Consider the following 11354-nt stretch of genomic DNA (forward strand, 5'->3'; position numbering starts at 1 on the left):
AAATTCTTAAATTTAAATTCTTAAATTCTTAAATTCTTAAATTCTTAAATTCTTAAATTCTTAAATTCTTAAATTCTTAAATTCTTAAATTCTTAAATTTAAATTTAAATTCTTAAATTTTAAATTCTTAAATTCTTAAATTCTTAAATTCTTAAATTCTTAAATTCTTAAATTCTTAAATTCTTAAATTTAAATTCTTAAATTCTTAAATTCTTAAATTCTTAAATTCTTAAATTCTTAAATTCTTAAATTCTTAAATTCTTAAATTCTTAAATTCTTAAATTCTTAAATTCTTCAATTTATTTTAAATGCTAAGCCTAAGCAACAAATCAATTGTACTATCCTGAAGTCCCAACCTAAATTCCACATTGTGATAGTGAAAAAGTCACAGAAGCAGCGGTGTCTTGTGCAATTGTGATATTTTCACTATCGGAGAACTACCTAGTTCACGAAGACAGCTTATCGGTCAACGCTTAAGCCCTGGGGCTGCGGCAAAGCGAGTTCTCGTAGCATGAGGTGGTGTCCATAGTGCTTATAAAAAAGAATTTATACCCAAATTTTTACTAATGCACTAGGATCAAATCATGCCCCTTGACTTTACAAGGCCCAGGGAAATTCTTAAATTCTTTAAAAACAAATTAATGCACTATTATTTTGAAATTTATGATTTTACATTTTTATCAAATTATGATTACATTCCGAATTAGGTCTTGATTGAGCTATTCAATCAAAAACGCTTTTCAAAAGTTTTAAATAAACAAAAGGGTGTTAATAAGCCAAAATTTGGTACTTAATGGAAATGTATGCTATTGTCCTATGTACACAAGAAATAACTTAGATACATCTTGGATTTAAACAATTCAACTTATCCTTTTGTAATGTAATAAAAGTAGAACTCTAAAAAAGCAAAGTATCTTCTTCCTGCTAACTAAACTTTTACTTGCATTGTCAATGGGCTTGTTTTAAATGTTTGATTTAATCAGCTTAATTATTTATTGTGGGTCAAACGATCAGCACACTGAACAACAGTGGAAATCTTTCAACGAGACCATATGCCGCACTTATTGCATCTTAACTCATTTTAATAACTAACACCTTCTTTCCTTTAAATAGTCGTCCCTTAACTTTTGTTTTTACCTGTTTGCCAAAAGAACGCGAGACAAAATACCTCCGGTAATAAAACAATTCTGAAACGAACTTTTTCCACAATGCAATGGGCACACGTGGTTTGTTTTCTTACTGTCACCCTCCTTCCAGCAAACATGCGGCCGCGCGCGTCGATCAAGTATGCTTTGCGCGATGCTCTGACAGGCGTCGGTTTGATTTATTAAGATACCATTTCAGGTTTTCTGGCTTCGATTTTTTTCACCAATAAAATTAAAATAGCGGCTTTAGGAAAAGAAATCGGGAAACGGTTATTTAGAGAGATTTGTAGAGGGGATCTAGGAGCATCGTTTTGATACATAAAACAAACCATTTACCTGCCATTTACGCAAAATAAATGCAAAAAACTAACAACACCAGGGCAAGAAAAAATGTAAAGGCTCTGTAGGCAGACTTAAGTAAAGTTTACAAAATTTCAAAATCATTTTTTATCGTGAAATTTACTCAGCTTTCGCATGAATTCAGAAGCGAAGCTTTTCGTGATCACAATCATGAGATAAATCGATTTTAGTGTACAAACTCCTCAAAACAGTAAATTCTATTTAACTCGATTTAGGATGAGAATTCGACCATGCCGTAGAAGACTTTTTTTCATGTTTCGGGGCCCTCTAGGGGACCAGCAAGTATCCGCATCCATGAACCAAACACCCTGTATATATATATATATATATATATATATATTAGGGTGGGTACGGATTTTGAAAAGTTCTCAGATCAAGTTCTGGTGTGGTTCCCCTTGTAGGGCATACCCATAGGGACTCTCACGCCAAATTTCAGCTCATTTGGTTGAAAACTGGCTTGTCTCAAGCGGGTTCAAGTTTACATGGGATTTACTATGGGAAATTTTGAATTTTCGTTCATTCGCTCCTACAGGGGGAAAACATGTAGAAACTTCTAGGATGGCCAGAAATGAGCGGAGTCGTCTGGAGAACAACTTTCCCTAAGAGACCAGGTCGATTCGTTCAACCCCATCGAGCTCAACGGCAATACATCCGGGGTTTTCGGAACCAACGGTGAAAAGCATCAAATTTTCCTTAGCATGCTATGAATGCTTCATGAACACCGCGACGCCACATGTCAAACAGCTACCACGTGGACTGGTATCGCCTATAAAAAATTACTTTTTATTACTTTTTGAACTATAGAATTATCATTTATGGTGATCCAGATACTATTTAGCTGTATTCTAAACCTCCAAATAAGAAAAAAAACTGTTATGGTGCAAATTTTACAATCACGTGGTAGCTGGTTGACATGTGGCGTCGCGGTGTTCATGAAGCATTCATAGCATGCTAAGGAAAATTTGATGCTTTTCTGGTGAAAACCGTTGGTTCCGAAAACCCCGGATGTATTGCCGTTGAGCTCGATGGGGGTTGAACGAATCGACCTGGTCTCTTAGGGAAAGTTGTTCTCCACACGATTCCGCTCATTTCTGGCCATCCTAGAAGTTTCTACATGTTTTCCCCAGGCCTGTAGGAGCGAATGAACGAAAATTCAAAATTTCCCATAGTAATTTCCATGTAAACTTGAACCCTCTTGAGACAAGCCAGTTTTCAACCAAATGAGCTGAAATTTGGCGTGAGAGTCCCTATGGGTATGCCCTACAAGGGGAACCACACCAGAACTTGATCTGAGAATTGTTCAAAATCCGTACCCACCCTAATATATATATATAAAAAATTTCGACGGTTTTGTTCGAACGCGAATCAGTTCAACACGGAGCGTCGGATCGAGGTGCTTTTTGTTGGGTTGGGTTCGTATAAGCCCAAGGAAGGTTCTTACGCCAAAAAGTTACAACTTTGGCCACTCTGGAACCGATTCCGGAAAATCTGCGGATTGTATGGGAAACGTTACGTAAACTCAACTTTAGATCACAGGAGGCTGAATTAGCAAACAAGCAAGAAACGTCAGGAAACCAAAAAAGGGCAGGACGAAGTTTGCCGGGAAGAGCTTGTATATATATATATAAAAATCGACGGTTTTGTTCGAACGCGAATCAGTTCAATACGGAGCGTCGGATCGAGGTGCTCTTTGTTGCGTTGGGTTCGTAAAAGCCCAAGGAAGGTTTATACGCTAACTAATTGACACTTTGGCCACTCTGGAACCGATTCCGGAAAATCTGCAGATTGTATGGGTAAAGCTTGGGTAAACCTGCTTAAAATCAAATTTTGATCACAGGAGGCTGAATTAGCAAACAAGCAAGAAACGTCAGGAAACCAAAAAAGGGCAGGACGAAGTTTGCCAGGAGGAGCTTGTTATGTATAATAAAGAAATAATAGTTAAAAAGTATCTAACTATTCTGGCAATGTGACGTAAGCGACAATATATAATGCAATGATTAAAAAAAGGACAAAAATTAAATAATCTAATTTACTGACCAAATTTGTCGAGAGACAATATCAAAAGATCGTCGCTGTCATGCTAACTTGTCGCACGAGCAGGCTAAATTGAGAAAAGAGCGCCATTTTATGCAGCTCACAATGCGATATCCAATAAAAACCGAAAAAAATCCGTGCGTTTTGTCACTTTTCATACGGAAGAAGTTTCTATTTTATCCTATCTTGACACACCCCGAGAATTGATGTAAGTGCGACAAAAGGCAAAGGAAGCAGGTTAGAACGCGTTTAACACAAGTACGAGCTCGACTACCGTAAACATTTGTAATTATAACTCGGGACTCGAGCAACCAAATTCAATCAAACTTTAGGACAATGCACAGAATGGTCAACCAAACAAAACGCGTTTGTTATTGTTTACATTGCGTGCACTCGTTTTTGTTTATTGAAGGTCAAACATTAAAACGCGTTTTTCTCGGAACGTCAAAAAGCGACGTGCGACAAGCAAGCACGACAGCGTCGAAATGTCAATGAATATCGGTTCGGATCTTAGTAGGCTTTTTGTTTTTTTTGTTGATGTGTTGATTTCACGTGTTTTGGTTCTCATTATCGTTCCATCTTTTAAAGGATCTAAGTAAAAAGCTTCTAATAGTTATGCGCAATCATGAAGCCAATCGTTACCGAGTTTGTTTTCTCTGCTTTTCAAAAGCAAATACTTGGAAAAAGCTTCCGTGTACCATGAAGACCACCATAAACCAGCACTTCATTACGGATTACAACGAGTTTCTGAAAAATATCCAAAAGTTCTATGTGGTTCCTGTTACCTTGCAATTTACGGATGCATAACCAACATAACAAGTGCACAACTACTCCAGAGGGCTCCCCCAAGCAACCAGGATCAGAAGGTTTCAGTGTGAATGCGAGCTAAGCTTTGTAGCCCGGCAGACTTTGAAAACGTACAAACCAGCATGCAAAGTTTCCAAAACCATGAAAGGTCAAGTTGCACGATGGCGTCGAGATGTCAATGAATATCGGTTCAGATTCTAGCAGGCTTTTTGTTGATGTGTCGTTTTCACGTGCTTTGGTTCTCATTATCGTTCCTTTTCTGAAAAATTTAAGTGTAAAGCTTCTAATAGTTATGCGCGATCATGACGCCAATCGTTACCGAGTTTGTCTTCTCTGCTTTTCAAAAGTAAATGAATGGAGAAAGCTTCAGTGTACTATGAAGACCACTATAAAGCAGCACTTCATTACGGATTACAACCGGTGTTCTGCAAAATATCCAAAAGTTCTTTGTGGTTCCTGTTACCGTACAATTTATTTAAAATTGTAACAACGAAGCCAGCAACATATCCATTCTTAAGTGAGAAGAATGAGTCGATACGAGTGCACAACTACTCCAAAGAGCTCCATCCAGCAACCAGGATCAGAGGGCTGCAGTGTGAATGCTAGCTAAGCGTTGATGCCCGGCGAAAAGGATCAAGAAAACGCCAAAACTTTGTTCAATATTCTGGCGACTTGAAAGGTCAAGTTGCAGCTATAATGGTGAAGCAACAGGTCTCGTAGGAAGACAGTTCTATTCGATTGTCAAACGTACGAGGTAAATGTAATTAACATCATGGCTTTCTACATGGCATCTACAGCCTTGAATTAACATTAACTAGACATCAACTGAAGCTCGATTGGAAAGCAACTTTGAACCTGAGTCGTAATCAGGTATGTTTATGTTTCAATGGAAAACGCGTGATAAATTCAAATAAATCGTTATTTCGATTAAAATTGTTTAAGTTTAAGATAATTGTTGCCATCAACCTCAAATTCTTTAGGAATCCCACCGATCACACATAGACGTTGCAGTTGCGATACACACACTCACAACCCCATTCTTACAAGTATAACTACACCGTCTATCTTTCCATCCAGCCTGTACCAACAGTCGACGACTATCCCACACAACCAGTCTCTTCCACGACTCGTGCTTCACACATCGGTCCCGCATTTGCTCCGTTGATTAAATTATCTAATTTAATCACCAATTTGGTCCAGTCTTATCATTACAACCACATCTTCACCCCTCTCAAAAATGCTGTTCAAACTGAACAAGGTAAGTTTTATCCCTTGGTAACTTTTACCATCACTCGATTTGTGATTTTGGTTATGTGATTTGTTACCAAGGACCGGTTTCCTCGAGCACCTTTTGCGTTAGCAGGAGGAATAAGAATATAAATATTTTTGCATGATAATTTGAGCCGCGCGTTTATGTAATCGTTTGTTGCTCTTTCTCGTTGTTCAAGGCCGTCCTCGCCCAGGGAGTGCGTCGATTCTCGACCAAACGGCAGGATGTGGTGATTGTGGCCGCTACCCGGACTCCGATTGGAAGCTTCCAGAGTTCGCTGTCGTCGCTGTCGGCCACCCAACTGGGAGCTGTTGCTGTGCAGGGTGCGGTGAAGCAGGCTGGGATCGCCGGTGGGGACATTCAGGAGGTGTACATTGGCAATGTGTGCGCGGCCGGACTTGGCCAGGCTCCGGCTAGGCAGGCGGTCATCTTTGCCGGGTTGCCGAAGAGCACGATCTGTACGACGGTCAACAAGGTCTGCTCGTCTGGGATGAAGTCGGTGATGTTGGGCGCGCAGACGTTGATGCTGGGACAGGGGGATGTCGTGCTGGCCGGCGGTATGGAGTCGATGTCGAACGTTCCGTATTACATGAAGCGTGGATCTACTCCTTACGGTGGAGTTCAGCTGCAGGACGGAATCGTGTTTGACGGTTTGACTGATGTGTACAACAAGTTTCATATGGGCAACTGCGCGGAGAACACGGCCAAGAAGATGGGCATAACGCGCCAGGACCAGGACGAGTTCGCCGTCAACAGCTACAAGAAAAGTGCCGCGGCCTGGGCCGCCAACGCCTTCGACGCGGAACTTACTCCGGTTACGATTCCCGGAAAGCGCGGCAAGCCCGACATTGTTGTCAAGGAGGACGAAGAGTTCAAGCGAGTCAACTTTGACAAGTTTGGACAGTTGGCGACTGTGTTCCAGCGCGAGAACGGAACCGTTACCGCCGGCAACGCTTCAACCCTGAACGACGGAGCGTCCGCCGTAATCCTGATGACGGCCGAAGCCGCGGAAAAGTTCAAGTGCAAGCCGCTGGCGCGAATCGTCGGCTTTGCTGACGCCGAAACCGACCCCATCGACTTCCCGATCGCCCCGGCTCTGGCCATCCCGAAACTCCTCGCCCAGACCGGCGTTCGCAAGGAAGACGTCGCCATGTGGGAAATCAACGAAGCCTTCTCCGTTGTGGTTGTGGCTAACCAGCGCAAACTGGACCTCGACCCGGCCAAGGTCAACGTGCACGGTGGAGCCGTCTCGATCGGACACCCCATCGGAATGTCCGGCGCTCGTCTGATCACCCATCTGGCGCACTCGCTGAAGGTTGGCCAGATCGGCTGCGCCTCGATCTGCAACGGTGGCGGCGGCGCGTCGTCCATCCTCATTGAAAAGCTGTAAGATTTTCGTTTCGCAAATTCTGAGAGTGCTTCCAACTTCTGTCAAACAGTGAAATCAGGGAACCGTTAAAAAGTGCATTTATTAGATTGTTATCAGAGACCTCCTTTTTTGTAACCGCAACGCAAGAATAAACTATTTTTAAACAATAACACACGTCTTTTTCTTCTTCCCCCCCTTTCTCAAACCACCAAAACCATCAAATTTCAGGGCGAATACATCTCCCCTGGATCCGGAAACGAACCGAGCCATCCCAACGCTGACCCTGTTCACCCACGATCAGTGCTCGCTCTGTGATGATCTGGTAGAGGAGCTGGAGGCGCACTACGCCGGACGGTACCGGCTGGAGAAGGTGGACATTACGCGCAAGGAGAACGTCCGGTATCTGCGGCTGTACCGGTACGACATTCCGGTGTTGTACCTGAACGGGCAGTTTCTGTGCATGCACCGGTTGAATCGAGGACTGTTGGAGAGGAGATTGGAGGAGTTGGAGGAGAAATAAAACTAACCAGAGACTGTTTTTTTACTATTGAAATAATGCAATAATTTTAAAGTACATTGTATTTCAAATCAAAATACACTCAAACCCCGATGGTTTTACACCAACTTTACACCAACGAACGGGGTCACTTTTTAGTTTGACACCCCTTTTACACAGAGTTCACATACACTACCAAACGTTTGTTTTGATAGTGTACGTGAGCGCCGTGTAAAAAGTGACAGTTAGTCACTTTTTAGTTTGACTTTGACCAACCAACTAGGTACAAACTAAAAAGTGACAAACGAAAAAGTGACCAACCACCGGGGGTTGAGTGTATGCATTTCCCTAACACCGACGTGAACTTTAAGTGAATAGAAAGCACAATTTGTTTTACGATGTTCAACGCCATTCCGGTTTTATTACGGCATAATTACTTACCTTTTTTCGCATTAACATAAACGGTTGGGAAAGCACCAAAAGGTTTAAGTTAAATTGTGCTTATTTATATTTTCCTGTTCACTTTTGACTCGAACCAAACGATTGTAACTAGAACCAAAATTCACAGAGGTTTGTTAATAGAGTAGAATCCGAAGTCGCTGGAGTCGGGTTCTTTAGAGGACCTGGAGCGGGAGTAAGCGAATTCTAAAAAGTCAGAGTCGGATTAAGTAGAACTCCAGAAGCCGAAGTCGGAGTTTTGGCTTTTCGTCTCATTTTCTCATTTTCGTCTCATTTTCAGCTGTGTGTGTGTGTGTGTGTGCAACCAACCAAACGGGACCACGCGGTCGCTTCTTACAAATTGAGTTGTTTCCATGTATTTTTAGATCTTCATTCTATACATGCAAATAACTCGTATAGGCATTTGGAAGGTGTTAGCTCTGCCGAGCTTCGGTGACCCATTTCTACGCTGGCTAGCCGAGCGCGAGGTACTTCAGCTTTATCGACAAGCCCCGCCCTGAAGAACGTTTGCACCAATCGGGTTCAAACGTTATTTAGAACTTCCGAACCCTTGTCAAATGGACAAGGACCCAGCGCGTATATAGTTGATAGTAACAGTATTCCTGATTCCAGTCATCGCTCACCAAGCTGTGATGGCGTAGTGGTTAGCATTTTTGCTTGCCAATCCAAAGGACGGGGGATCGAACCCCGACTCGGGCGACTTTGATTTTTCGTTCATGTTCAGAGTTTCAAGATTAATATTTCCTATACTTTCTCGTTGGGAGCAGATGGGAATCGAACCCAGGACCATTCGCTTAGAAAGTGAACACCGTAACCAGTCAGCCACGGCCGCTCACATTTTCGTCTCATTTTCAGCTTCTAACAAATTAGATGGGGTTTCAAGAAGCTTGTTCTTCCGTTTAGATACGCGGTTTCTCTCACTTGAGGAAACCAACCCGATTTTAAGACTTCAAAACTTATTTCAGGTGTCCCTATAATGTTTTAACAATGATTTAGATCCGAAGTGCAATGGTTTGTCCTTTAAAAATTGCCTTTTGCTGTAGATTATCCTTTGGTTCATTAATCAGGCCAGATACCATGCTCGTTTCACTCACATTTCAGTGGAGTTCAGAGGATTCACTGCTTTCTCGTCGGTCAACCTCGTTTCGAAAGCCTCTTCCAGATAGATGTTTTAATAATGTATCTTCAAAACAATGTTCTTCAATGATTTGACTGCTTGCCCACATTTCAGGAACGAGATCATCTTGTCTAGGTCCACCTGAAATAGATTGGTTCCTAAATGCCGCTTCCGGCCACGTTGAGATGTCGTTGCTTTGCTTGGAATACAGCTATGAACAGACCAAGGACCACATTGGAAATTACAAGAATGATAGTTAGTTGTTTGTGATATCAAAAGTCGACATTTCAAAGACTCTTTGTTTGATAACCATGGTTGTCATGCCTATGTTGTTAAACTAATCTCTTTCACTTTTTTTTGCATTTTCAGGAATTTCTCACAAAGCACTACAAAGTGACAATTTCAACAACTGCAGTTTATTAAACCACCTTCCTCTCAGAAATCATCGCTTCTTGTACAAACAAGGCTTCAAACTAAAGTGCTTACCTTTGAACGACGACTTGTCCACCGTACGAACCTTCTTGAAGTGGAAGAAGTAGAACAGCTTATGGTTCAGATCCTTGTTCTCGACCAGAAAGCCACACTTTTGCACGTTGTCCACAAACTCTTTGACGTCATCGAACCGAGACGACACCTCGGCAATCTTCAGAAGAGCCCCAGTCTTCATGATTCGGTTCGCCTCCAGCAAAAAGTCCCTCAAATTGGTTCCCATCAGCGACAGGCAAAACACGACCACGTTGATCGAGTTCGTCTCGAGCGGGGTGTTTGCCATGTCGCACGCAATCACGCTGTCGTTCGCGGCCACCAAATCCAGCGAGTACACCTTGTGGGGGACAGATTCCGCGAGGCGAGCCTCGCCGCAGCCAAAGTCCGCCACGATGTAGTTTTCCGGTCTGAAAAAGAAAAGCTTTGTAAAATCAATTATACTAAAATTGAGATCTAAACCTACAACTTCTTGATACTCTTGACGATCCGGTCCAGCGGGTTAATGGACCACTGAACGATCTGGTGCCGGTAGCCTTCGTGGTACGCCTGGAACGCGGCCGGATCCTGATGGAAGAGCTTCTTCGCCTCCTCGCCGGTCGTTTTGTAGAGTTGCTCGTTCAGGAATCGAAACCGTGAGCCCTTCAAACTTTCGACCAGTTTGCTCCGAAAGTCCGTGGGGGGTACGACGGAACCGTTCTGTTTTCTAGTACCATTTTTGGCAGGGACTTTCTGAGACTCAACCTGGTTTGGTTGACCTTCCTTGGACTTCATGAGCTTGCCATTCTGGTTTTTGCAGTGATGTTCTTGTGTCGATTCGGCAGCAGCTCGTTTGCGGGACTTCTTGGACGGCACTTCCGTTTCTTCAGTTGCCGCCGGAGCTCGTACGAATCGTCCCGGCTCGGAAGACTCTACCGATTGTTCGGTTTTCTTCTGTTTCTTGCGGTCTTTTTTGGGGGGCTAACTCATAAATATTTTGAATCAGAAATCAGGATTAAAACAAGCGAAAAATAACTTACCTTCGTCTTGACGAAGCTGAAATTTGTTGCTCCAGCACCTCCACCTGTATCGTCATCTTCCCATTCGTGTTCGGTGAAGATTTTATCCATTTTTATTTAAACTTTATTCAAAACGAATCTTACGTAGAAAACAACAACGTGCTCCGCACACCGGACTGCAACGAACAAAACAGACGAATGTGATCAAAACATAAACATTAGCACGCGCGGTCGAGCTGTCAAAATGTTTGGAGATGGATTCTGCACTTTCCACAGTTTACAGGTAGACTGTTTTTATTCGGCAAATGATAAGACTTATGCAAATCTTTTCAAAGTTTTTGTTTCCTCCATTTAGCATCGGTAAAAAGGGGGTAAAACATGTTTTGTTCAAAAACCTCAGTGGCTTTTGAGTGCAACCAGCTGAAATCAGTCTAAAATGCACTCCTATGCGTTTAGAATCATTTTTTGCAAAAAGTTTTGTTCAAAGATACAGTAAACTAACAAACTGTGCTCTTTTTTGTAATTTTAAGCGAAATAAGTACATAATGAGTACATTCTGTTTATCTATACCGATCATATTGTTACCATGCTTGTATGAGTAGAGTAGAATTAATTAAAGCATTTCAAAATTGTTTCAATCTTTTTTGTTCATTGAATTACGGTGACGATAACCGAAATTTGATCATTCGTCAACAAGTACTTAAATGAATTCAAATAATAACAATTAATTAATTGCGTCAAATAAATAGAAACTTTAAAATTGAGTTAGGGTTTGTTCAAATATTTCGTCCAAAGATTTTCGGGATTTCAGACCCC

At 42.0% G+C, this 11354-nt stretch overlaps 2 protein-coding genes across 3 annotated transcripts; one reads left to right on the forward strand and one right to left on the reverse strand.

The window, feature by feature from the left end:
- The first annotated feature begins 5435 nt into the window (after positions 1–5435).
- On the forward strand, positions 5436–7511 carry LOC6053602 (acetyl-CoA acetyltransferase, mitochondrial). Of its 2 annotated transcripts, XM_001869625.2 has the most exons (3): positions 5436–5604; positions 5795–7002; positions 7214–7511. In XM_001869625.2, exons 1-3 carry the CDS (start codon positions 5584–5586, stop codon positions 7503–7505), a joined length of 1521 nt encoding a protein of 506 aa, XP_001869660.2. In that variant the 5' UTR covers positions 5436–5583; the 3' UTR covers positions 7506–7511. The 2 variants fall into 2 exon arrangements, with proteins under 2 accessions (XP_001869660.2, XP_038112501.1); XM_038256573.1 differs by lacking the exon at positions 7214–7511 and having other exon boundaries at positions 5795–7155.
- Positions 7512–9487: 1976 nt separating this feature from the next.
- LOC6053603 (ribosomal RNA-processing protein 8) lies at positions 9488–10710 on the reverse strand. The gene is made up of 3 exons (XM_001869626.2): positions 10560–10710; positions 10007–10500; positions 9488–9950 (listed from the first exon to the last, which is right to left on the reverse strand). Exons 1-3 carry the CDS (start codon positions 10647–10649, stop codon positions 9500–9502), a joined length of 1035 nt encoding a protein of 344 aa, XP_001869661.2. The 5' UTR covers positions 10650–10710; the 3' UTR covers positions 9488–9499.
- Positions 10711–11354: the final 644 nt, after the last annotated feature.

The sequence above is a fragment of the Culex quinquefasciatus genome, chromosome 2 (assembly GCF_015732765.1).
Source record: "Culex quinquefasciatus strain JHB chromosome 2, VPISU_Cqui_1.0_pri_paternal, whole genome shotgun sequence".
Taxonomy (NCBI): domain Eukaryota; kingdom Metazoa; phylum Arthropoda; class Insecta; order Diptera; family Culicidae; genus Culex; species Culex quinquefasciatus.

Coding starts and splice junctions, on each gene's coding strand:
- LOC6053602 (XM_001869625.2), top strand. CDS start 5,584: ATGCTGTTCAAACTGAACAAG. Junction 5,605..5,794: donor TGCTGTTCAAACTGAACAAG/GTAAGTTTTATC, acceptor TCGTTGTTCAAG/GCCGTCCTCGCCCAGGGAGT. Junction 7,003..7,213: donor TCCATCCTCATTGAAAAGCT/GTAAGATTTTCG, acceptor ATCAAATTTCAG/GGCGAATACATCTCCCCTGG.
- LOC6053603 (XM_001869626.2), bottom strand. CDS start 10,649: ATGGATAAAATCTTCACCGAACACGAATGGGAAGATGACGATACAGGT. Junction 10,501..10,559: donor TCAGCTTCGTCAAGACGAAG/GTAAGTTATTTT, acceptor TTTATGAGTTAG/CCCCCCAAAAAAGACCGCAA. Junction 9,951..10,006: donor GTCAAGAGTATCAAGAAGTT/GTAGGTTTAGAT, acceptor TTTCTTTTTCAG/ACCGGAAAACTACATCGTGG.